This window comes from Urtica dioica, chromosome 1 (assembly GCF_054948205.1).
Source record: "Urtica dioica subsp. dioica isolate 48M chromosome 1, U.dioica_male_clone48M_v1_H2, whole genome shotgun sequence".
Lineage (NCBI taxonomy): Eukaryota > Viridiplantae > Streptophyta > Magnoliopsida > Rosales > Urticaceae > Urtica > Urtica dioica.
The window spans coordinates 10,185,548-10,211,179 of NC_142756.1; the positions used below are offsets into that span (position 1 = coordinate 10,185,548).

Sequence of the window (25,632 nt, forward strand, 5' to 3'; positions counted from 1 at the left end):
TGTCGTCGTGAGTTGGTTCTCTATTCCGTTGTTGCTAAAGGAAGCGCGGAACAAAAGCCACGCACGTAGATATTTTCTTATCATGAAACCCGATCACAAGCTCAAAACCAGAGCATCTTCTCTTTCTCCCATTCACACGGTCTCACAAAATGGGCTCCATAGCCACGTTCATCTCCGACAACCCGTACCTCTCAATGCTCGAAAACCAATGCTCAAACATGTCAGACCTCCGAAAGATACACGCCCAACTCATCAAAACCGGGCTCATCAACAACCCCATCGCATCCACCCGAGTCCTCGCCTTCTCCGCCTCCCCTCGCCGCGGCGACCCCAGCTACGCCCACGCCGTCTTCGCTCGCATCACAAACCCCAACTCCTTCGCCTGGAACACGCTCATCAGAGCCTTCTCCAACAGCTCCGACCCCGAGAAAGCCCTCTCTCTCTTCCTCCGCATGCTGCTTTGCTCTTCGGCCGAGCCTCAGAGACTCACCTACCCTTCCGTCTTCAAGGCCTGTGCGAGGCTCGGAAACCGCCGTTGTGGGTCCCAGCTCCACGGGCGGATCGTTAAGCTGGGCCTCCGACGGGACGAGTTTGTGAGGAACAGCTTGTTGAATATGTACGGTAGTTGCGGGCTCGCGCGTGAGGCGCGCCAGGTGTTCGACGAAAGTCCTGAACGGGATGTTGTGGGGTGGAACTCTATGATCATGGCGTATTCCAAGTCCGGGGAGTTCGAGGAGGCTCGGATGATGTTTGAGGCCGCGCCGGAGAGGAACTCGGTGTCTTGGAACTCCGTGATCAGCGGGTGCGTGAGGAACGGGAAGCTCGACGAAGCTCTGGATCTTTTCGGGGAAATGCAGGCGCGGAGAATCGAGCCGAGCGAGTTCACGATGGTGAGTTTGCTGAACGCGTGCGGCGGGCTCGGAGCGATCCAGCAAGGCGAGTGGGTCCACGGATACATCGAGAGAAGCGGGCTCGAGCCGAACCCCATCGTGGTCACCGCGATCGTCGACATGTACGGAAAATGCGGGTGCGTCGACAAGGCTCTCCGGGCGTTCGAGTCATCATCGGCCTCGAAGAAGAACCCGCCACCCCTCTCGTGCTGGAACGCGATGATCGCGGGGCTCGCGACGAACGGGCGAGAGAGGGAAGCGATCGAGCTCTTCTCTCGGCTCGAGTCCCCGGACGAGGTGAGCTTCCTCGCGGTCCTCACGGCCTGCCGCCACGCCGGGATGGTGGACGAGGCTCGGGGGTACCTCTCGGCGATGACCTCCGAGAAGCACCGGATCGAGCCGACGGTGCGGCATTACACCTGCGTGGCGGACGTTCTGGGGCGGGCGGGGCTTCTGGCGGAGGCGGAGAGGCTGATCTCGGCGATGCCGGTCGAGCCGGACGCGATCGCGTGGGGGTCGTTGCTCTCGGCCTGCGAGAGGCACGGCGACGTGGAGAGGGCCGAGCGGGCCGCGGGTCGGGTGGCGGAGCTGGACCCGCGCGAGAGCTCGGCCCACGTGCTCCTCTCGAACGCGTACGCCGGGTCGACCCGGTTCGCCGACGCCGTGGGGCGCCGGGCTCGGATGAGAGAGACAGGGGTCGCGAAAGACCCGGGGTGCAGCTCCATCGAGGTGGGCGGAGAGGTCCACGAGTTCGTGGCCCTCGGAAGGACCCATCCTCGAGCCAGAGACATTTACTCGCTACTGAGCGAGTAAAATAAATAAAGAAAAATGATATTCATCAGCGCGAAATAAAATTAAAATTAAAAAAAGGAAATTTTTTTCATATATATAATTCAGAAAAATCACACAATTGAATTGCAATGAAATAATAAAACTGGATACATATGAATATGACATGCTTTTTTAATTTTATTTTATTGAGTCTTGGACAAGGGGCGGCAGGGAGGCCAAGACGAGTAGATCTCCGGCAGCATGTTCCCGCCGTTGGTGAGGAGGTTCTGAGGCATCATCCCGTACATCTCCGGCGCCTCCAGCGCGTGGTGGTGGTGGTGGAACCGCCCTCCTCCGGCGGGCCCGTTCTGGTAGTGGCTCTGGTGCTGCTGAGTCAGCATCCCGGGGTCGAGGTCGTCGTCGTCGTCGTCCAGCGGGAGGCGGTCGAAGGTGGCGTTCATGAAGGAGGCGGCGACGACGACGACGGGCCCGGCGGCGACGAGCGGGCCCACGACGCCGCCTCCGACGACCTGGCCCTGGGGCCCGGCGAGGTAGACGGTGAGGCCGGTGATGGCGGGCGGGGCGGGAGGGGGGAGGATGGAGCCGAGGAGGGAGAGGATGTCGAAGCGGCCGTGGAGAGTGACGATGCCTCCCCCCGGCTGGCGGAGGGCCACGTTGGTGACGCAGCCGGTGCCGCTCATGACGCACATCCCGCGCTGCCGCCGCCGCGCGAACCGCCCCAGGCTCTCCGCCACGTCGCACCCGGGCCCCACCTCCATCGCGTGGGCCCGCAGCGCGTTCGCGCTGTCGCGGGTCACGATCACCGGCGGCTTCGGCTTGTTCTTCGACCCCGCCGGCCTCCCCCGCGGCCGCCGCACCGCCTCCCGAGGGAGGACCAGCGATTCCACGCCCGCTTTCGACCCCACTGCTTGCTCAACACCACCTGCCATTTTTTTTTTTTCGAGGAAGAGTGATTGTGTGTGAACTGTGTTTTATGATTGTCATCGATGATAATGAGTAAGCGTATATATACTAGGATTAAGGTTAATAAAATTATTGATGAGAGATGAATTAGGAATTAGGAGATGGTTAAGTGGTACCGAATCCAATTGTTTAATAAGATCCTCCGTAGCACTCTCATTGCCTACTTTCAACCTGAATCTCCCATGTCAATTGTCTTTCCCAACAGATCCCAAAATGCGAACAACACGAGTGAGAGAGACCACATTTGGGATTATTTTAAGCTTTTCATGTCATGTCACCCACCTCAAATCAGTTCTGTTTCGTGAATAACATTCATACTCCCAAAAGTCTATTACTAAAAGTGGAACGCACTAGCTGAAGAAGAAATAACTGCGAGAGAAGAAATAACAGCATGGAATCGCCTTCCAATCAAAATCAGTATTATATATTGAAACTCTAAAACGCTTTCTTCACTAAGAAAAATTTCAAGTCAGAAAGCTGTATCTCTAAAGTCAAAATCATGCCCCAAATATCAAGTTAAAGAAGGTTACAAAAATTGGGGTACCCAACATGACACTACTATTCCTGAGTATGTACAATTGGACAGAGCCAAACACTCAGAAGCAAAAAAGGGAACCAAAAAAAAAAAAGTAAAAATTAAAACCCCCCACTAAACCGGCTAGAAATCCCACAAAAAAAAGGATGATTCACAAATCAAAATCACAGAAACCAATTAGCGTTGCTCCCGCTCCCAAAACCGGCGAGACATAAGGTCGCTTCGAGCAGCATCGACCCCCGACCCGCCAAAGCGTTGCTGCTGCTGCTGCTGGTAACGATGGTGATGCTGATGATCCCGAGACGCGTCTACTTGGGATTGCTGACGACCACCAGAATATCCCGAACCAACTTGATACTGCAACGGAAGCTGGTTTCCCTGTTGCTGTTGGCTCTGAAGCAGATTGTAGTACGCAGACAGTTCTTCAGCGTACGCTTGGGGTCGGTGAAGCGACCCTTGATTCCATGTCGACGAGCTACCATTCTGCTTTAACAACGAAAAAATTCGGTATAAATGAGAAAGAATTAAAGGGACTTACTGGGTTGATCTTCTATTACGAGTCTCTAACCTGTTGAAGAGATGTATATAGGTCTCTGTCGGGGTACGATAACTGAGGTTGGTACCCACCAACACCGACACCGCTCAAGCCTCTGTTAGAAACCATTGTAGGTGGTGAGCTATAGGGGGAATAGTTTCCGAGGGCATTGCCGGAGTTTCCATATGCGCCGGGAAACCTGTTCGCGCCTTGGAGGCCGCGCCCTGGAAGCTGTTGGAACGCTGAGGCAAACTGCGGGTAGCTCCGAGACAGAGACGAGTAGGGGTCGTTGCCCGGCTGTTCGAACAAGTGCTTCGATTCATTCGGGGTTCGGTACTGATTGTTAGCTGCAGAGAAGACGCCACGTCCCGCTGGGTGCCTATCCTGAATCGCCTTCATAACACAAAATCGAATTCAGCGTGAGGGATTGAACCACGCATATAGCATTATATATTCAGCGTGAAAGATCGATATGTGGCTAACCTCTGAAAAGGATGACGAAGTACTGCCATGTCTTGTGGCCATTGACTGACTTGAAAGATACTGAGATTGGAGACTCTCGGATACACGTAGCGCCTGGAGATTTGACATTAATTCATCGCTGGGCTGAGACTCGTACTCAACATAAGTATTCTGTAAGGTAACAAGAAAAAAAGTAAGATTATAAAATTTTCCAAGCTACTGGAGTTCCAGAAAGAAGTTGAGAGAAATAAGATCTAACAAGAACACTAGTAGACTAATATCCTTTTTATTAAACAAGAACATCATTATGCAGGAACACTAATAGACTAATATCCTAACAAGTAAAAAAGAAAAGATCACTTATGTATTAATGATATTAACAAAAAAATGCCATGACCAAAGGGTATATAACGAACTTAACGAAAATAGCTGACAGAATTATACTTTTCTAATTCTGCTAATTTTATACACTTAGAAGCCTAACTACAATGAACTGAAAATAATCGACAGATCAATATCTATACATTGCAAGCATGCAAAAAGGAACTAGAACTAAATCTGTCATTCCCAACATACCAGTTGACTCTTGATGGACTGATTTTCAACCACCGGGTCTGTCCTTGGGAAAGATAGCTCAGCACTCGAGTGTCCGATCTTATCGACGATAGAGTCATGCAAAGCCGGTCTGATGTACTCACTGCCAAAGGGTTCCTGAGAGACACCCTCCTTCGCCTCTTCAGATAAGTTATAATTGAGACCATCTCTACGAGTATCATACAATGATTCAAGGGGTTCCTCCACGCTAGCATGTCCTGCATTCCTGTGTACCAAACAAAGAATATACATCACCAAGTTAATATATATATATATATATATATATGAACACACATACACACACAGGATATGACACAAAGCATCATACATTGATGACGCATCTACAGTTGTAGAGGTTTCTTGGGTATCTTTCAACTGATCAGAAGGTAATCCAGAAGTTGATGTAGAAGTGTTCCCCGATCTGAATGTACCGAAGCTCAAATTCAAATGCGAGCAATCGGCCACTAATGCTTGCAGATGACTCGGAAGGGTAACCCCACAGTCGTTCTCTTTCTCATCCCCTGTATTTATCCACTCCAATTTCGCTCCGACCTCGTTGCTCAACACCGCAGCATGTCCCAGATCAGAAGAATTCGATACAGCATCGGGTTCTGAATGATCGGAATGAGATGCACCTTCAGGGTGACTTCCATCTTTCTGTCCATTGTCAAAATTCCCCTCTCTGTTTTCAGAGAGTATAGGCCCCTCGCTGTTTGAGTACTTGTCTGCATCGGAGACAACAGAGTCCTCTAGGCCCGTCGCAGTCCACTGTTCAACCACTGTCCGTTCATCGAGACAGGACTTCTGGAGAACAGCATTGTCTGACTCGGTCGTCCCTGATACGTTAGTTTTATTTTGATGGGTGTGGGAATAAGAATCGGATGAAATCTGTGACCCTCTCGTAGGAAGCCTGCCCATCCTGACAATGTCAGCCATCGAAGGATTTTCAGTGCTTGTGACTGGCCAAGCGCTTGAGGCTTCCATATTTGATGAAGAACTGCAGCCAATATTAAGAGATTTCTTAAGTGAAAAAGATCATCCAGATAATCGTATAAAAACAGATGACGAAACAAACAAGATAGCATAAATCCTTCCGATTAACCAGAATGCGGTTCTTCATTCATAATTTTTATTTTTACGAAACAATATACTCGTATAATTCATGCGTTACAAACTATACTCATGTCCCGGAACCCTAGAGTTCCTAGCAGTCATAGGCTTTCTGTTTAATCATAATACTTTAGTTCTGCCATTAAAATTTTAAATAATTTACAATAAAATAGGACAGCAGAGAATCGGCACAAAGCGCCTTCCTGTCCTTACTAATTGTAATATTTACACAAAACACCTTTGAGGTTGATTGCAGAACGAACCTTTGAGGTTGCTGGCTTGAAGATTCTCCTACACGAGAAGCCAAGTGAGGGACTGGCAATGACGGGACCGGTGCATAATTACCGCTCTCTACACAGAAAAACCAAACCAAACTAAGATACGCGTAAAAAGGAAAGCCTTTGGGTGTAGCTTCTTATTACTATCGACATACCGTCGAAACTCGGTTGAATAGATTCCGTCCATCCAGTACTTCGCTCACTAGCACTTCGGCTTCCTCGTGCTGATGAACCATTGTAAGTCACACGAGGCCTCGAGTCCTGCGTCTCCTTCATCTAAATTTCCAAAGGTAAATGTAGTATTGATTAAATATAAGTCTAGGTACTAAAATCTTTTAACATTTATGAGGCTTCTTGGAAATCAAATTTGAGGTCGTTCAATCAGTGAAGATGGGAACGACGTAACTCTTCGTGATCTATGCATCAATCAGGTATTGGCTAAAAATATCATTGTTTTCCTTATAATCACAACTCAATATTAAATAAAGATCCAGACTCGGCGAAAATTGTGAGCGGATAAGATAACAGAACAGTTTCTTAGAATGTACCTCTTTTCTTCTTTCGCGTTTGCTTTTCACTTCGTGAAACTTATCTGCACAATGCAAGATCAATAGTTCAACAGATGACACAATTGTTTCGCATAAATATTTTTTTTTCAAAGAAAGAAAGACAGAAAAATAAAATCAAGGAAAGAACACTATTTGGGCAGACTTGAATAGCAGGCAATAAACATGTAACACCAGTATAAATAATAGAATAAAAACTGGTGTTAGAAATCAGCATATTAAAGTATAATCATTTCTTACTACTCCGAGTCAAATTTCCTCGAACCCCAAAAATTCGATCACAAAATCTAATGAAGAAAGCCAGAAAAGAAAACACAAATCGTAGAAACCAAAAACCAAGAAAGAGTGCCCAAAATCAACCTTCCAGAGGACCCAAATATAATAAATAAATAAATAAAAACGTTCTTAAATCAACAGAGAACGATTCTTTAACTACATTAGACAATCTCTCTACATTCCTTCCGTATTCGCAACACAAAAACCAAGAACCCTAAATCACAAACATAAACTAAAAAAAGAAAGAAAGGAAACCTTAAAACTACCATAGGACAAAAACAAATAAAAGGAACGTTCTTCGACCAAGGAAAACAATTCTTCAACTACATTTCAAAACCTCTCTACATTCGACCATATCCGCAACACAGAAACCAAGAACCCTAAATCACAAAGATGAACCAACAAAAAAAAGGCAAACCTTGAGACAGAAGTCTCTGAACGGCCTCGTCAGGGTTCATGTCGCACTCGACGAGAACGTCGTAGATCTCATGCTCCGGAGAATCCACAACCTCCTTCAGATTCCTAATGATTTTCTTTATCGCCGGAGACCAGGACGACGATGGCGATAAACCCTTGCTCTCACTTCCCATTTCTGCTTTCTTGTTCCTCACAGCGGAGAATAAACTATCTTCCTTCACTTTCTCGTTCCCTCTTTGCTTTCAAAAATCGCGGCTCAGTAATCTCGCTCCAAGTTTTTCTCTTGTTTTTCTTGTTCTCTCCTTTCGCCGATCGCCAAACACCACAAAACCCTTTCCCTCTCTGTGTCGCCCAAACTCACACTTTTATACACACAAGCGAATAAAAAAAAAGGAAAACAAATTTTGAGTAAGTTGATAATCGCTTTTTGGCTGCTAATTGTACTGGCTGTTACGTGATTACTCTCACAGCGATGCTGATCGCTTGACACGTTGAATTCAAACGCGCGGTTTGGTCGTGGGTGCGAGATTCGCTGTAAGATTAGATTTAGAAAAATCGTGGGGTTAAATTTTATTTATTTTTATTCAATTTTCGTTGCTTTGATCAGATTGTCCGAAAAGAAATCCAGTAACTTCTCAAAAACAATTTAAAAATTCCAGTAACTTCTCGAGGTGAATACTAAAAAAGAAAATATTAAAAAAAATCGGCTGGCTTCGTGGCCAACATATTAACTCTTAAAAGGAAATTTGAATACACTACTACACGTAAAATCTCTACTTTTTAAAAAAAAATGTTGTAAAGAATGTATTTAGAAGAAGCGAGAGGTATATGGTGAATTTACATGTTTATCCTGAAATTTTAGGTTGATTGTCAATTAATTAAAATAAATAGTCTAATTAAGACATCGTGTCATAGTATATAAAAAAATTAACTAAACATTAATTAAATTATATTTTAAATATTTGAATCATTGTAATATAAGTTTAAACTTTAAATTTAATTTAGGATACTCGTTAGCCATTTTAAACATTTATTTTTAGAAAAATACGGTTATATTTCTTACCGTGGACTTCATTTTTGGGGAAATTACAAAAACTGTGGATTTTGATTGTTATTTTACAAAAACAACTAGTTTTACTTGTTTAGGACCAAAATAATTTTGTTTAACGCGCTCAGTATATAAATCAGATCCACAAGATGTAAAAATGCATTGAGCTTTGTGCTGCCACGTCGGAGTTCGAACTCCCATGGGAGGTCTTTTCCGCCGTCGACGTGGCTCCAATACTCTTCATCGTTCTCGCCGATCGATTCCAACGTCCCGACAGATCGACATGTGGTATCATATATTATATACAAACCAGATCTACGACACGCGAAAAGCGCGCCAAACTCTCCGCCAAGCTCCGTGCCGCCACGTCGGAGCTCGAACGCCTGTGGGAGCTCGTCTCCACCGTCGTCGTGGCTCCGATGTTAACAGTATATAATAATCACATTATCAGTATATTGCATACAATATCTCCGCCATCGCCATGACTCTGGCATTCCTCTCCGACGCTAACAGTATACAATAATCACATTATCATTATATTGTATACATTTGTCGTCGCCGTAACTCCGACATCGCTCCCTCCAACACTAACAGTAAACAATAATCACATTATCAACATGATATATACAATATCACATAATCAGTATATTGTATACAATAACTAGCATGTGATTAAATAAAATATATACAATAGATTAAATTATATATCTACAATATATGTTAATCGTATAGTGTATACGTTAAGTTAATTGTATACTGTATGTTAATAATATATAATAATCACATTATCAGTATATTGTATACAATATCTCCGCCGTCATCGTGGTTTTGATGCTCCTCTACGACGTTAACAGTATACGATAATCATATACTATATACGTTAAGTTTATTGGACAAGAATGTATGACTAGAGTAAAACCTAAGAGCAACTGGGAAATAAAAAAAATTAAGGAAAAAAACAACTATTCATATTTAAAATCCGTTGCTTTCGTAATAAAATGTTTACCTATCGTCTTTTGTAAATAAAGACGAAAACACGCTACTATATGTAGTTTTCACTTTTATTATTAAGTTTAAGCCCAACAATTAAATGAGCCTCGTGAACTAGAGACACAAAAAAAAAAGATTATTTTAAAGCATGATTATTTGATTGCATTTTTTTATTATTATCTAATACGAGTCATTTATTCTAATATTATGATAATAAATATCATGAAAAGTTTAAATACAAAATGTCATGAAAAAACTATTCTTTTAATGACGATTGTTGTCACAAGAATAAATAAGAATTAATGACATTTTTAGTCCCTGAACTATGTCGTGTGTAACAAGTTGGTCCTTCGGCGAAAAAAGCTGTAGGATCGATACCTGGTGAATGTGAGAAAATCACGTTTGATCCTTCTGTCTAATTAATCGTCTATTTAGACAGAAATATGCTGACGTGGATTGATCGATTAGGGTAGTAAAGTAATTTGATATTTCAACCGATTAAATGGAACCTATTCGATACATTTTCCCCAAAATATTCAAATTGAACGAGAACAAAAATCACGTTTGGCGGGTGTGAAAACCCTAATGGCGAAGAATAAGTCACCGGCGAAGAATAAGTCACCGGCGACGAAGATGCCGGCGGTGGCATTTACTGCAGGAGCAACGTCGAGTCGAAATACAACCCCAGTGCAGTCGGGGTGTTACGGTGAGAATGAATGAAGATTCAAAAGTTTTTGGTTAGTTTTAGAAACCTGAAAATGGTTTTTGGGAACCACGGGGACCACTTTTTTTGTTGTCATTGGAATGGGGTTTAGCCATATTTTTTGGTCGGGATTTGTCTGGGACCACGCGAATAACTTGTTTATGGTCGGATATTATTTGGGGACCACGGGGACCACTGGTTTTTGGTCGGATATTTTCTGAGACCACTTGTTTGTTTATTCTTTCTTTGTTTTGTCTGGGACCACTGGTGTTTTATTGTCCCCTGATGCATATTCTTTGTTTATTGAATATTATTGTTTATTATTGTCAAGTAATGGATTGATTTTTGTCCTCTGATTATTTTGTATATTGTACCCAGATGCGTTGGTCAACAGCTTTACGTTACAAGTCCACCATGGTGGGTCAATGGTATTTGATACTTATGGAACCAGATACGTTGGAGGCGGCATAAGTCCTCAAGAATTCACAGATTTAGACAAGATGTCTATCTTTGAATTAAATGGGATTTTGAATGACCTGGGTTATTCATCTGCTCCAACATATTTCTTGAAGTCGGGTACGAGCGATTGGATGAGTTTTGTTGAAAATGATGAATGCTTGATTGAAGATATGGCTGAGGTATTGAAGACACAGTGGGAGGTACACTTGTTCTGTTCTCACCCACTTGACATGACTGAGAATGATGAGCTATTACGTGCCGGTGATGAGCTAATACCTGCCGTGGAAGAAGAACAGCCAGAGCTTGAGGTTGATGCTAACAATGAGGTTAATGATGATGAGGTGAACAGTATAGACACAGATGAAGAAGCTACAAAACAACCCGGTGAGGCTGAGTTAGGGTTCGAGTTGAGCGAGGAGGACATTCAAGTTGATGGGGCAGCAGTGGATCTTGGGCTTTGCTGGGCTAAGGGACAAAGGAAAGCTATTCTCGATGAAGATATTGATCCGGACAGTGAGAGTGAAGGCGATATTGACGCTGAATTTTGAGGGTTCTACACAGATTCAAAAGAAGAGTGTGAAAAAGAAGATGACAAGTTCTGGAACAAGCAAAACCCGAAGAAGAAATTGCCACGATTTCAAGAGTTTAGAGAGGAAGCTGATATGGGTAATGTGACCCTGAAATTAGGATTGTCCTTCAATAGCTCGAAAGTCTTCAAGGAGGCAGTGAAAGAAGATGCTATCCGCCAGGGTAAGGACATTTATTTAAAAAAAACGACAACAGACGGGTACAAGCCGAGTGTCATGACAAAGGCTCCAAATGGGTTTTTTTATGCATCAAACCTGGGGACTAGTAATGGTGTTTTCATCATGAAAACATACAACGTTGAACACACGTGTCCAAGGGTCAACAAAAACAGATTTGCTACCTCGGCATGGCTTGCGAAGAAGTATATGCAATCTTTTAAAGACAGTGAATCATGGTCCGCCCCGGACTTCATGAATCGGGTTCAAAAGGATTATGTCCTTGAATGTAACAAGATGAAGGCGTATAGAGCAAAAAGGCTTGCGACGAAGGTCATTGAAGGCTGTAATAAAGAGCAGTATGTGGCATTGTGGGACTACGCAACGGAGTTGAAGCGGTCAAACCCGGGATCCACTGTTGAAATTGAAGCAGAATCTGGTCCTGATGGTAAGCCAGTGTTTAAAAGAATGTACATTTGCTTTCAAGCTTGCAAATTAGGATTCGCTCATTGCCGACCTGTTATCGGTGTCGATGGCTGCCATATCAAAGGTCACCACACCGGTCAGTTACTCTCAGCAATAGGTATTGATGCGAACAATTCAATGTTCCCTATCGCGTACGCGGTTGTTGAATCATAAGGAAAAGCTACTTGGAGTTGGTTTTTAAACTTTTTAAAAGAAGACGTGAAGATCAATAATGGACTCCATTGGACTTTCATATCGGATAAACAAAAGGGATTGCAAGAAGCTTTGAATGACCTATGGGAAGAGGGATCGGTTCAAGGTGAGCATCGACACTGTGCCCGCCATCTTCAGGGAAATTTCACTAAGGTAAATGAGTTTATTTTTGTTCTGTTTTTGTATTCAATTTAGAGGATTTTTGTTTTTTGATGTGTTTGAATTCTGTTTATAGACATGTATTTTATCATTTTTTTTGTATTCAATCCCATGGACTTTGTTTATGCCATGTATATTCAATTTGTTTGAATTTTAGACTGATACTTAGGTTGTGACTCAAGTTATGTTTTAGATTGAAATTTTATAAGAGTTGGAATTATAATGACAGGTTTTTAAAGGCCAGTTTATGAAGACCAAGATGATGGCCGCTGCTATGGCGTACTCAACATCACGCTTTGAGGCTGAATTAGAGTTAATCAAGGCCGAAGATGAGAGTGCTTACAACTGGCTCATTGAAAAACGCCCTCAACATTGGGCAAGGAGCCATTTCCGGCCAGGACCTAAGTGCGACATCTTACTCAATAATATGTGTGAGAGTTTCAATGGGACTAGATCAGTGCTAATGGCTCGACATAAACCAATTTTGTCGATGTTGGAGCGGATTCGAATGTATCTACTCCAAAGGTTCACCAAAAAGAGATTGGCTGGAGATAAGTGGAATGGAGAAATTGGGCCTCGGATTTACAAGATATTGGAGAACAATAAGGTCCTTAGTGCACAAAACATACCATATTGGACCGAAGGATCCGATTACCAAGTCTCAAACATGTACGGGTCAATGTACGCAGTGAATTTAGCATGCCAATCATGCTCATGTAACAGATGGAATCTTTCAGGTATTAATCTACTCATATGTCTTACTCATATTCATGACTTTGTTCAACACATGATTAACACTTATTATTTGTAGGAATACCGTGTGCTCATGCTATAAGCTACATTTGTCACAAACACGACGATCCTTTGAAATATGTGTCAATGTGGTACAAGAAGCCTTGTTACGAACAAACATATGTTCAAGGGATATGTCCTATTAATACCCTAGAACAATGACCACGAACAAGAAAGACCCTTATGTCCATGACACCGGACCGAGCCAAACCCGGAAGACCAAAGAAGCTTAGGCGAATCTCTCATGATGAGGTAGTTCCAAAGCGAGGTACAAAGATGACAAGAAAATATGTCATGTCACGGTGCTCAAAATGTGGGAAAGCGGGCCATAATGTGAAAACATGTTTCAGGCGAGAAGAAGAATCAAGGTACATCAATTTCTGTAATGGCTATTATACTTGAATTCATTATGATTTAGTATTGACTATGTACATTTCTGTAATCAATTTCACAGAGGCATGGAAGAGCTTCACAACCACCATCATCACAGCCTTCTCAAGCTCAGCCACCATCATCACAGCCTTCTCAACCTCAACCACCACCATCACAGCCTTCTCAACCTCAACCACCAACATCACAGCCTTCTCAAGCTACACAGCCACCACGACTATCACCGCCTTCGAGTCAAGCTACACAGCCATTGAGGGTGAGGGTACTACTGAATTTTGATATTCTTATTTTTTTTTTGTTCTCATTCCATGTGTCTTTTTATTGTACAAAAAATCCCAAGATTTAGGAGTCACAACATAAGACAGAGCCTTCTCAAGCTCAGCCACCACCATCACAGCCTTCTCAACCTCAACCACCACCATCACAGCCTTCTCAAGCTACACAGCCACCACGACTGTCACCGCCTTCGAGTCAAGCTACACAGCCATTGAGGGTGAGGGTACTACTGAATTTTGATATTCTTATTTTTTTTTGTTCTCATTCCATGTGTCTTTTTATTGTACATAAAAGCCCAAGATTTAGGAGTCACAACATAAGACAGGATCTCATGAGGCCGCGAGGTTTATTCAAGTAGATGGTTTATTCAAGACAATATCTCATGAGGCCGAGAGTTTTTGGGTTGCAGATTGTTTATGTCTGTATTAAGGTTTCGTTTGGTTTCTTTTGATGAACCGATGTTTATTAACGGTTTATGTCTGTATTAATGTTTCTTTTGGTTTCTTTTGATGAACTGATGTTTATGAATGGTTTATGTACTTGATTAAAACAAATTGTACTTTTGGTTTATGAATGGTTTATGTACTTGGTTGGTTTATGAATGATTAAAACAGATTGACATCTTATTTTGACTCTAAATTATGTTGTTTGATGGCTTATTTTGTCTGTTGATTATGTACTTTGATTTAACGATCATTTTTTCCAAGAATCTGTACCAAGAATTGATAGCTTTAATCAACTGAAAATATCACTTACTAAAAGTGAGAAATAAATTAAGTCATTACTTGAGTATTTGAATCAGCTGACATTACTTGAGCATTTGAATCAAGAATAACAGACAACATTACACGTTCATTATCAATTACAAAACAACTTCTTACTAAACCAAAGACAACATCACAAAACCTGCATCACAATTTACTTGAACAAAAGTACAACCACAAATAGTAATATAACCATGGCCAACATCTTAATCTATTTTAGATCTTTCGATTCTAAAATTCTTTCTTTCACTGCACAGCTTTGGTGGTCGTGAAGTTCTTCAGTTACTAAGTCCGACTTCGTCCTCTCAAACGCATTAATTCTCTTCAACAGTCCGGGAATAATCGTTGTTGATCTTGCGCACATTGGAGGGTCTACCCATTCATGAAATCCACAGTCTGGCTTCGTTTTATGCTGGTAATTTTGACAATATTAAGAGTCGGCAATTTCACAAACAAAGAAAGAATAAAAATTTGAAAATCCCTAAATTGAAAACCTCACCTTATACCCGGGGCATCCACAAAATCTTCGACCCGGGTTTTCAGTCGTCCACGATGTGCGTTCGACCCCAGTAGCGCTGCAGAAACACGCCGGAGGTCGTCACCGCCCACTCGACCCATCGACCTCTACGTGAGATTTCCTTGACGAAGAAGACAAAGAGGATTTGATGACGCTCCAAGCTTGTCGTGGTTGTCTTCAAGCCTAGTTCTGAAGAAATTTCTTCATTTCTTCTCGATTATGGAATTACACGATTTGGGATTTTAGGGTTTTGTCGAGGGATTTGATTTTCTCGATTTGGGATTACACAGCCATGTAAAAGAAGAAGAAACCATTAAAACAGGGGCAAAACGGTAACTCCCCTAATCGATCAAGCCACGTCAGCATATTTCTGTCTAAATAGACGATTAATTAGACTGAAGGACCAAACGTGATTTTCTCACATTCATCATGTATCGTTCCTACAATTTTTTCACCGAAAAACCAACTTGTTACACACGACATAGTTCAAGAACTAAAAATGTCATTTTTCCAATAAATAACTCCTGTCAGATAATCTAATAGAAAAAAAGAAGCAACATTGTAACCTACAAATCTCCTATCTCCCCTCCCATGTTTCACACTAACAAAAAAAAAGGAAAAAAAAAACTTCTTCATTCTCTAAAACGCACTCAGTAAAAATAAAAAAGAAAAAAAAAGAGATGGTCTTCTTCTTCTACTACACTAAAGAGGGAAATACATCTCATTTATGTCAATTTTTTGAAACCCCGATATTTAACATATTGTAGAGAACGTTAAGAATTTTATAGATTAAGATTTGTTTTTTGTATTATATACCATTTGATGTGTTTTTTGTTTTCTATGTCATTTATATAATTAAAGAGGAGTATACATATATATATATATAAATATATTTATAAATAAATTATATATGATAAACGTGGACTTAATATTCCACTCCCATGAATATATATAAGAAAATGAGATATATTAGATATTTTGATATATATGTTTGTAAATGAAGATATAAAAGATATATATATATATATATATATAATTATATATATATATATATATATATATATATATATATATATATATATATATATATATATATATATAGGGTTTATGAGTAGTAGTTGGATTAGTTTTGGGCTTTTAGGCTTTAATCAAGTCATATATATAAAGATCTAATCTTTTTTCTTTTCACGCTTCATCTCTGCTCTCTCTCCTCTATTCTTCTTATTCTTTGGAAATTCGTACCTCTAGTTAGGCAACTCAATCATTGAAAAAAAATAGGTATGTATTTCTTCTATTTGGTTCTGATTCAATAAAAATCGTTTCTTAAAACGCTTACTGTGGTTTCAAAATCGTTATTTTGCATTGTTTCTTTTTTAAAAAGCTAGGTTTAAATGTCTTCTATCTAAATCCTTAATCGGATAATTTTTATAAAATACAGAATATTAACCGATTATTCTCTAATCAGTGCACAGACCTAATTCGCTGGTTTGACGTAATTCCGATTTTCAGACTTCGTAACGTTTACTGTAGATTCAAAAATTATTATTTTGCGTTGATTCTTTTTGAAAACGCTAGTTTTACATGTCTTCTATTTAAAAATGTAATCAAAAAATATTTTTATAGAATACATAATATTTTCTTATTATATTACAATATGTGCACATACCAGTTTTGGTACAAATTTTTAAAGTTAGATTTTATACTTGTTCTATTTTTAAGAAATACTTAAATGATATTTTTGGCTGTGATGACTTTATAAAAAGTGCTCAAAATTATTTTTTATAGTTACAAAAGTTTTACAGAAGTTTTTACAGAGTTTTAATTTTCCCCCGAAACCCTAATAGCCAAGGGTATTTTAGTAATTTTACATTGAATGTTGTTTCTTAAAGTTTCAAAAACCTAAAGGATGTCTTGAATCATTTTCTTAGCTGATCTCCGATAGTATTTTATCCCAATTAGGTTTCGAGTCAAGTAGAGCTTCCAATTCCATCTTCGATCAAACACCTTTACTCCCAATCGATTTTTCGAGGTGAGAATGATCTCACTGCAACACATATTAGTTCAAAAAATTTGATCAACATATTATTTATGAGTCATATATGTAGTTTTATATACTTAAGTATGCGTTTTACAATCTGATGGCGTGTTTGTTCTTTTGTTGTTTGATATTTATGTGAGCTATAATTTGCAAGTTATGTGTCGATGCTATTTATTAGATGTAATTTAAAGTAGTGATTTATGTCTGGTAAACTATGTGATGTTAAGGGAGATTTGAGAATGTATATGTTTTATTATTTAGTCATGTTTTTGTATGAGCATATGAATGAAAGTTTTTATTTACATGTTATATATGTATGTAACGTAATTCTCAAAGTGAAAAGATAAAGATAAGTAAGGGAGTCGTACCGCATCGAAATGTATCAAGGAGAAGTTTCTCGTGCCGAGGCTCAAATGGGGAAATTTCTCGGGCCGATGCCCTAATATGTTTATTAGATAGAGAGAAGTGTGGGACCTTGCAACCCTATATCTTCGTCTCTAAAGTGCACACTGAAATAAGTACGACTACCCTAGGGGCACCCCCGAACAAAAAGTTGATAGAATCAAGAAAATAAAGATCAAGTCATCAATAGTTTTAAAATAATAATAACCGATTGATGCATTGCAGTACTCTTTTTATTTTGTGAGCTTTATATTGTTCTCGTTAAGCGTAATCTCATCTCTTCGAAAAAAATATACGTCTGTGTTGTAGGTAAACAACTTGCAAAGAACTGAGCAGGGCGGACTAGCGGCGTCGATAGCGAGAAGGTTGGGTTATGGTTTTTCATTTACAGAATAAGTCTTCCGCCTCAAGTCTTTTAGAAATAAATTTTAAAGTTTTTATTTTCAATTGTTTCAAAGTTATGAAGTTTCAAAGTTATCTTCCGTTGCGCATGAAACGTTTGAAATGCAATCTTCATATTTCTTTTATTTTTTGTTTCCTTTTTTTAAATTCTTAAAACTTAAGTTTGTTTTCATTCGATGTGTTTTTTTTTAAATTCCTCCAAGTTTTCTAAAGAATTTTCTAAAATTTAAAAAACAAGTAGAGTAAGACGGTCTGAAAAGTCGTATCGTGACAATTTTCTTCTTCTTCGCCAAGAAATATGCAAGGTGTTGAACATCTACGGCCTCTCGAAGACAAAGGCTGTCCTCTTGAAGACGAAGATCGACCAACAATTGCAAGTGCCCTCTCAAAGACACCTAATGGTCGACAACCATGATCGGTCACCTCCCGCAATGGTTTGTGATGCTATCAACAAACCTCTACCGATCAACATGGCTAGCAATCCACCGCTAAAATCAATCCACAAGACCCAATAACCCTATGACAACAAAAAATTATTTTATTTTTAATATAAATCTTTTTGTGACAAACATTTAAACTATGGATTTGTCGTTCTTATTGTCGTTGCTGTTTTCTTGGAGTGTGATATTTGTACAATAAATATGCATATTTTAATTTGTTGAAAAGATATATTTTGTTAGAGAAATTATAGCAAATAGTTTAGGAGCTGCGACTTGTATTTTCTGTGATCGTATACGGAGCTACGACTCGGTACAAATATAAATACGTGTATTTTAGTTTTTTTTATATCAATTTATGAACGAGGATATATAAGTGATTGTGTTAAAAGTGAAAAAAAAACGGTTTCTCAAAAAACTACGAATTCAAGTTTTTCAAAAGCACTTTTACAACTTTTAATAAAATCTGTTTTACGAAACACTTTAAAACGGTTAAACTTAAAAAAAAAAAAAGAAGCTAAAACCAACATTAATAAGCTCTGTCAAATACTGTCATTATAAAAGGTATTCTACAAATTTAATTTGGTAGTTAAAATATTATATTTCAATAAAGTTAAATATTAACTTATAGATTTAAATCGAAGTAGTTAATATTTTATTTTATTAAAACTTATAAAATATAATAATTATGTTTCTGATTTATTATGTAGATCAAAATAAAAACAAAACATTTAAGTGAATATCTTATTTTACTTTGATTTTAAGATTTGAAAAATAACTATAAATAAGGATTTGTCAAACATAGGCTAGATCCAAAATTACATGTTTAAAGTGGCCTAGTTAGTTACAAATCTCATAAATAAGTGATTCATGAAAAAAACGACTCTCTCTAAAAAACTTCTTGGAAGGCTAAGTTATCAGTCTAAGAAAGATAAAGAAATTGAGCAAACAAGTAGAAGCATCTACAATGTTCGACACAGAGATAAATCAACTATTGATTCATATAACTAAGAAAAATATCATATGTATTCCAGAGTTTAATAGAGAGACAAGTTTCTCCCTTGATTTTTAAAAAACAGAACTCATCCTTAGCATCACTATTAATATCAACTTTGAACCTTAAAATTACTGTTTTGCATGCGCCACGTCATCCGCCCAGCTCACTCTCTCTCCTGCCACGCAACGCTCCACACACCCTGCTTTCCTTCCTGCCAATCTTATTACCACATGATGATGTCATCTGCCCATTGCTTGATGACATCATCCGGCCAAGTTTATTTATATCCGTCCAAGAGCGTTTTTGCTCGCCCAAGAGCATAAAAACACCCAAAATTCGGCTGTGCCCCACCAAATCACTCAAAACCCTCCTCACCACTTCAAAACTCTATAAATACCCCACTTATTTCACCATTTTCTCTCAAGAAACAAAAAGCTAGGCAAACTCATGCCAAATATTTCTCCCACTTCTCTCTCTAGATTCTTCTCAAAAACAACATTTGAGATCCAAAATAAACAAAGAGAAAAATCACACCACTCGCCAATAAAAACGCAAAAAGAGAAAAAATTCACTTCCATTATCTCTAGATTGGAAGAGGAAATATTTACTCTCTGAAACACTTCCTCTCAAAAACCAAGGCTAACCAAGCCAAATTACATTTCTCTCTCTAAATGAGTCCAAGAGCTTGAGAAATCAATTCTCATGCTCTTCACTTAGTAAGAGGAAAATCTCATCGACCCGCTACACGATTCAAGAATCTTCTGAAGTTCTTGGACGTGTTAGACACGATTCAAAGATTCCTCTAAAGCTCTTGGATGTTTTGGGCCTTGACCTAAATTTCCTTGAGCCATTTGGAATCTTGAAAAGCGATTTTGGGCTCATCCAAGACTAGACACGTGACTATTTCAAGCACACCACGTGTCAACAAATGTTAAATAAAAAAAAAACGGTTTAACAATTACCTTAAACTATTAAAACCCACTCTTAATCCTTGAAAGTCGTTTAATTATTTTATAATTAAAAGATGAAGTCCTCATTTTACCCTTAATGAATCCTTTCCCTTTTATACTATGGTACAAACTTGTGTTTTACGAAAAAAGAAAAAAAAATAGTATAAAATCAATATACCTCATGGTTACCCGTTCAAATTGATATAGAACCTCCAAAATTTGAATGAACATAACTAACCATGACCTCCAAAACCCAGATTCAAACAATCCAGACTCATATTATACTTTATGCTTATCAGTTCGAAAAAAAATCTAACCCTCACCCCAAAATTTAATGTTCACCCAAATCATAAACTAATTACTTCGTGCTCTCGTGTCCTTCGTTCGTCGTTCACCTCTGTATGCTTGTTTGTAGTTGAACAATTTTTTGTTGAGTTTTCGGGATAAAGGGTTTTGTTCCTAAAAAACTCTCAAGAATTTCGAACTTTTTTTTTTTTATGAGTTTCAATATCCGACAAATTTGCATGTATTTCAAACTTTTATGATTAATATTATTGAACATTTAATTTTTCTCATTTTTTAACATGAATTTGGAAATTTTCAGGTTTTTTTTTTTTTTTTTTTTATAATCTTGAAAATGTTTGGGCATTTTTTTTATGCAGTATAAAAGTGTCCATTAGACACATAAAAAAAATCTCCATTAGATTTTGTTAAAAATGTTATAAAAAAAAATTACATATTCCAAAATTTTTTGAAAATTAAAGAAAAGTTCAAAATTTATACTAAAAAGTTTGAAATTATGGAGATTTTTTTACAAACAAAACATTTTTTTTCCTTCCCAAACATCCAACATAATAATGTTAACAAAAAAAAACATATAAATCTCTAAAGGAAGAGCGAAACTTGTCCAAGAGGTTGAACACAACTTGAAAAATTGTAAACACAACTTGAAAAATTATTCCATAGAGGTAGTGAAGATCTATAGAGGAAAATCTTAGATGATTTTATCAAGTAAACAGTATAATTGTCTTTTCAAAGGCTAAAAAACGATTTGTAATAGTATTTTCATAGTTTTTTTTTTTTTTTTTTTTTTTTTGTAAATCTGATACTGCATTAACCTCAAACCGGCAGAGAGCCAAAACCGGAACTGTCCCGGACAAGGGCCGGGACCTCCCCCACGTTACAATATCCCGAAACTCCAGAGATTAAAGCCCATTGACACACTAAATGAGCTGTAATGTTGGAGTTCCTATTAATCCAGCCAAAACTAAGGCTATCAAAATCAGAGATTAACTGAAGGACATTAGAAAATAAAGGAAAAACTCTCCAACTAAGCTGACTACGCTGTTTGCTTAAGCTATTCATAACATTCCAATTATCCCCAACAATACACACTTTCTTGATGTTTTTGAGTTTCGCCACTAAAACCGCCAGATGAACTCCTTGAAGCTCCGCCTCCGTTGCCGAATAGGCATCGACTCTGGCACGCCAAATCCACTTGATACCGGAAACAGACCACGCCACCACACTCACCGCAGCTCCGCCATCCCGGAAAGCAGCGTCGACTGAGATTTTGACAGAATCCGCCAGAGTGACATGAGGAGCCACACTACTCCTGCGAGGGGAACACTCCGACCCCGCCATATTGACTCCACGACACCGCCACGCGTTGCTCCGCTCCGCAACCACCCCTCTAATGCGCCGAAGAATCAGATCACAGCCCACCTCGTCCTGTTTGAACACCTTTGAATTTCTCCAGGCCCATGTTTCCTCCATCACCGTACAAGAATTGATGACGAACTCATCTGCTTCTCTCCCCCGCTGATTCCAGTCTTCGTTGATCTCCAGAATTAGGCGGACAACATCAAAACCATTCTCTAAAACCGGCCCATCCCAGCTCGTACCATAAACCTCAGAGAACCATAAACTTCTGGACGCAGGACAACGAAAAAGCAAATGCACCACATTCTCCGGAACCATATTACACAGCGTGCATAACTCGCTATAAACGAGCCCACGTCTAGCCAAAACAACACCCGTCGGAAGACAATTAGTGGCCACACGCCACAGAAAAAACTTACTTCTCTCATGAATCTGTAACGCCCACAAAGTATTCCACCACTTGTCCTTTGGATCAAAACCACCACGAGACAGCCATCTCGCCGCAGACTTGACAGAAAAATTCCCCAACTCATTAGGCTTCCAAATAAGCTTATCTTTCCTATCCCCCAACATGATTCTCGTTCTAAGAACCACCTCAGCATCTTCCTCATCACACCATCGTCTCACCAAAACCTCGTTCCACCGGCAAACACCCGGGAGCAAAAGCTCACTAACAAGCGCAGGACCCCCCACGGTACCTACTTTTTGCCGGACCAATCTGTCATCAAAACACCAGAAATCATCAAATATTCTCACGCCTTTCCCGTTCCCAACCAGAAAAACCGCCGACTCCTTTATAAAATTCCTTGTTCCCAAAACATCTTTCCAACCACTCGAATCACTCTTCTTAGGCTCCACCGAGAAGAAGCTGTCAATACCACAATATTTCTGCCTAAGAAGATTCACCCACATCGCATTGGGGTCCGTAGCCACCTTCCAACCAAGCTTGGCCAAAAGCGCCAAATTAGAATCTTCAAATTTCCGAAACCCAAGACCACCACAATTCTTGGGTTGACACAATCTATCCCACCTCCGAAGCGCCAAAAAATTACCTTGACCACATTTTCCACTCCACCAAAACTTCCTTGTCATCTTATCAAGACTCCGACAAAAGGTAATTGGGAGCTTGAAAGTAGTCATCGAGTACGTAGGGATATTTTGAATCACAGACTTTACCATCGTGGTACGCCCGGCCTTTGACATCGACTTTGCCATCCACCCCTCAAGCCTCCCATGAACTTTCTTTCTCAGGAAGTCAAAAGCGGCACTCCGATTTTTACCCAAGCACAACGGGTTCCCAAGATAAACCAAGCCATCATTACACTCCTCCATCTCAAGCCGAGCCTTCAAAGAACTCTTCAAATCTTCCGAGCAATTCTTTGAGAATAGAATCCCCGACTTTTGGCGATTAACCTCTTGCCCGGACCAAGCTTGATACTTTTCAATGCACTTCCAAACAGCTTCTACTTCCACTGCATTCGCCCGAGAAAAAAGAACGGTGTCGTCGGCGAACATCAAGTGCGAAATCGAGGAGACTCTTCTCCCGATCTTGATCCCGTGGAAAATACCCAACCTCTCTTCTCGACAAAGCAAGCGACTAAGAACTTCGGACGCTAGGATAAAGAGATAAAGCGACAAAGGATCCCCTTGGCGAAGGCCCCGCTCAAGTTTGAGAGGCCGGAGAGGGGGCTCCCATTGAGAAGAATCGAGCTCGACGCCGACCCCACACACTGTTCCACAAGCTCAATCACCTCCTTGGAGAAACCAAAACACTCTAGCACTTTAAAGATAAAACACCATTCCATCCTATCATAAGCCTTCTTCATATCAATCTTTATTCCTAACAGCCCACCCATTCCTTTCTTCTTTTTCAACTTATCCATCACTTCCCGAGCAATAATAGTATTTTCCGCGATCCATCTCCCCGGCACGAATGCCGATTGAAAAGGAGATATCATGGACTCCAAATGCCTCCTCACTCTAGCCGAGATTATACGTGTAATAACCTTGAAACTAAAGTTACAAAGGCTAATCGGCCTAAACTTCTCGAAAGTGTCTACCCCCTCGGACTTGGGAATGAGAACCACGTGAGCATAACTCATATTAGCCTCCAACTTCCTCGAGCCAAAAAATCGCTGAATGCATTCAACTAGGGAAGGACCCACCACACTCCAAAACTTCTTGTAAAAAATACCTTGAAGACCATCCGGACCGGGAGCCTTGAGCTCATGCCTATCCCAAACCGTTCCTTTAATCTCATCGGCAGTGGGAATTCTAGCAATCTCAACATTATCTGCCTCACTCAATACGGGATCAATGAGGCCCTCAAGATCATCTGGAAATGAAGGGCTAGATGACCGAAAGAGCTCAGAAAATTTATCTTCCAAGTGCCTCCCAATCCTAGACCTAGAATCGATCCAACTCCCATCTTCAAGCTTCATACAACTTCCTTCTAATGACTGACGCCGTGTGAAAGAACCGGGTATTTGCGTCACCATCTTTAAGCCAAACTTCTCGGGACTTTTGGCGCCAAACCCTCTCCTCCACAAGTTTCAACGCGGAAATTTCCACTTTGAGAGCCTCTTCTCTAGCAATACTATTCGAAGAGAAGCCCCCGGATTGAAGCCCTGCAAACTCATCCTCAAGCTTTTTTATCCGGTTTAGAGTGCCTCTCCAATGGTTCACTTGCCAAGCACTAAGGTCTCTCCCAACAACCTTTGACTTAGCCATAAAGGAAATCCCATCTTTAATCCAAGCTTTCTCCACAATCTCCCTGCATCTTGGATCCTCCGCCCAAGCTTCAAAAACCGGAAAGGCCTTCTTCCTTTCTCATCTAGGAGAAAACAATCCAATAAAACCGGGGCATGATCCGAGTCCACGGCGGAAAGAAGCTTGACACCGACATTGCCAAATTTACATAACCAATTCGGACACGCAATCACACGATCTAGCTTTTCCCTCACCCTATCACCTTTCTTCCTGCCATTACACCAAGTGAAACGACCTCGAAAGGCCCCGATGTCCACACCCCCGGATTTGTCGAAGAAGTTTCTCAAAAGGCCACACTTCCTCCAAGACACCTTAGCTCCTCCCAATTTTTCACTAGGGTTGCAAATTTGGTTAAGGTCCCCAACCACCACCCAAGGCCTTCTCACCCGAATAGTGCACTCGAGCAAGGAATCCCAAAAACTTTGTTGATCCCTCTCATAAGGGGGCCCATAGACTCCAAAAAAATCCCAATCATCTTCTCTCGCATCCCCTCTAACAATAGCCCAAATCATATTTTTCGACACTTTCCACGCATCTAAACGAACATCACGCCTCCACCACAAACACACACCCCCGGCTGTTCCACACGCCGGAAACGACACCCCTCCCCAAAAACCATAACTCTCTCGGAGCCTATCCATCTTCACTTCCCCCATCTTTGTTTCCATAAAAAAAACCATATCCGGATTACACTCTCTCAAGAGTCCCCGAAGGACCCCTCCACCCGCCGAGACTCTATTGAGACCTCGACAATTCCAAGAGAGGACTAACATTGGGGGGGTGGGGGCATGGGATGACCCACCTCCTCAGTCTTGAAGCTCGCAACATTAGAACCAACCTCTACTATCAATCCCTTAGGATTCTTCAATTTTCCCTCTTTCTTGGACTGTACGGAATTATTACCTCCTGTTTTCCTGAATTTCCCAAAACGGTTTGGCTTGCCTTCTCTATCACCAGGACCATACTCAAAAGCCAACTTGAATTTGGAGGCAAGAGTAGCAATATCCTCCCCATCATGTGACATCTGAAGGCTGGAAA

General features: G+C 40.6%; 4 protein-coding genes across 6 annotated transcripts; 1 reads left to right on the forward strand and 3 right to left on the reverse strand.

Annotated features, from left to right (window-relative positions):
- Positions 1 to 36: 36 nt before the first annotated feature.
- On the forward strand, positions 37 to 1,967 carry LOC149407123 (Pentatricopeptide repeat (PPR-like) superfamily protein). Its single transcript, XM_089611290.1, has one exon. It carries the CDS (start codon positions 150 to 152, stop codon positions 1,701 to 1,703), a length of 1,554 nt encoding a protein of 517 aa, XP_089467416.1. The 5' UTR covers positions 37 to 149; the 3' UTR covers positions 1,704 to 1,967.
- Positions 1,865 to 2,611, reverse strand: LOC149407124 (AT-hook motif nuclear-localized protein 16-like). The gene has a single exon (XM_089618778.1). The coding sequence runs from the start codon at positions 2,609 to 2,611 to the stop codon at positions 1,865 to 1,867; it is 747 nt and encodes a 248-aa protein (XP_089474904.1).
- Positions 2,612 to 3,047: 436 nt separating this feature from the next.
- LOC149407125 (uncharacterized) lies at positions 3,048 to 7,795 on the reverse strand. 3 transcript variants are annotated; one of them, XM_089611279.1, is made up of 9 exons: positions 7,420 to 7,795; positions 6,708 to 6,751; positions 6,315 to 6,435; positions 6,145 to 6,232; positions 5,100 to 5,768; positions 4,754 to 4,997; positions 4,199 to 4,291; positions 3,749 to 4,108; positions 3,048 to 3,666 (listed from the first exon to the last, which is right to left on the reverse strand). In XM_089611279.1, the coding sequence occupies exons 1-9, from the start codon at positions 7,589 to 7,591 to the stop codon at positions 3,358 to 3,360; spliced, it is 2,100 nt and encodes a 699-aa protein (XP_089467405.1). In that variant the 5' UTR covers positions 7,592 to 7,795; the 3' UTR covers positions 3,048 to 3,357. The 3 variants fall into 3 exon arrangements, with proteins under 3 accessions (XP_089467405.1, XP_089467398.1, XP_089467392.1); XM_089611272.1 differs by having other exon boundaries at positions 3,048 to 3,663; positions 4,199 to 4,348; XM_089611266.1 differs by having other exon boundaries at positions 4,199 to 4,348.
- A 15,643-nt stretch (positions 7,796 to 23,438) lies between these two features.
- On the reverse strand, positions 23,439 to 25,618 carry LOC149407126 (uncharacterized). Its single transcript, XM_089618795.1, has 4 exons — positions 25,397 to 25,618; positions 24,748 to 25,250; positions 24,269 to 24,649; positions 23,439 to 24,174 (listed from the first exon to the last, which is right to left on the reverse strand). The coding sequence occupies exons 1-4, from the start codon at positions 25,616 to 25,618 to the stop codon at positions 23,439 to 23,441; spliced, it is 1,842 nt and encodes a 613-aa protein (XP_089474921.1).
- Positions 25,619 to 25,632: the final 14 nt, after the last annotated feature.

Bases quoted from the DNA above. Each gene is read 5' to 3' on its own strand.
- LOC149407123 (XM_089611290.1), top strand. From the start codon at position 150: ATGGGCTCCATAGCCACGTTCATCTCCGACAACCCGTACCTCTCAATG.
- LOC149407124 (XM_089618778.1), bottom strand. From the start codon at position 2,611: ATGGCAGGTGGTGTTGAGCAAGCAGTGGGGTCGAAAGCGGGCGTGGAA.
- LOC149407125 (XM_089611266.1), bottom strand. From the start codon at position 7,591: ATGGGAAGTGAGAGCAAGGGTTTATCGCCATCGTCGTCCTGGTCTCCG. The intron at 6,752-7,419 runs GTTTGCCTTTTT...TGCATTGTGCAG, and splicing joins TCAGAGACTTCTGTCTCAAG to ATAAGTTTCACGAAGTGAAA. The intron at 6,233-6,314 runs GTATGTCGATAG...TTTTCTGTGTAG, and splicing joins TATTCAACCGAGTTTCGACG to AGAGCGGTAATTATGCACCG.
- LOC149407126 (XM_089618795.1), bottom strand. From the start codon at position 25,618: ATGTCACATGATGGGGAGGATATTGCTACTCTTGCCTCCAAATTCAAG. The intron at 24,650-24,747 runs GTTATGTAAATT...TAGATGAGAAAG, and splicing joins GTGATTGCGTGTCCGAATTG to GAAGAAGGCCTTTCCGGTTT. The intron at 24,175-24,268 runs GTATGAAGCTTG...TCGGTCATCTAG, and splicing joins TCAGTCATTAGAAGGAAGTT to CCCTTCATTTCCAGATGATC.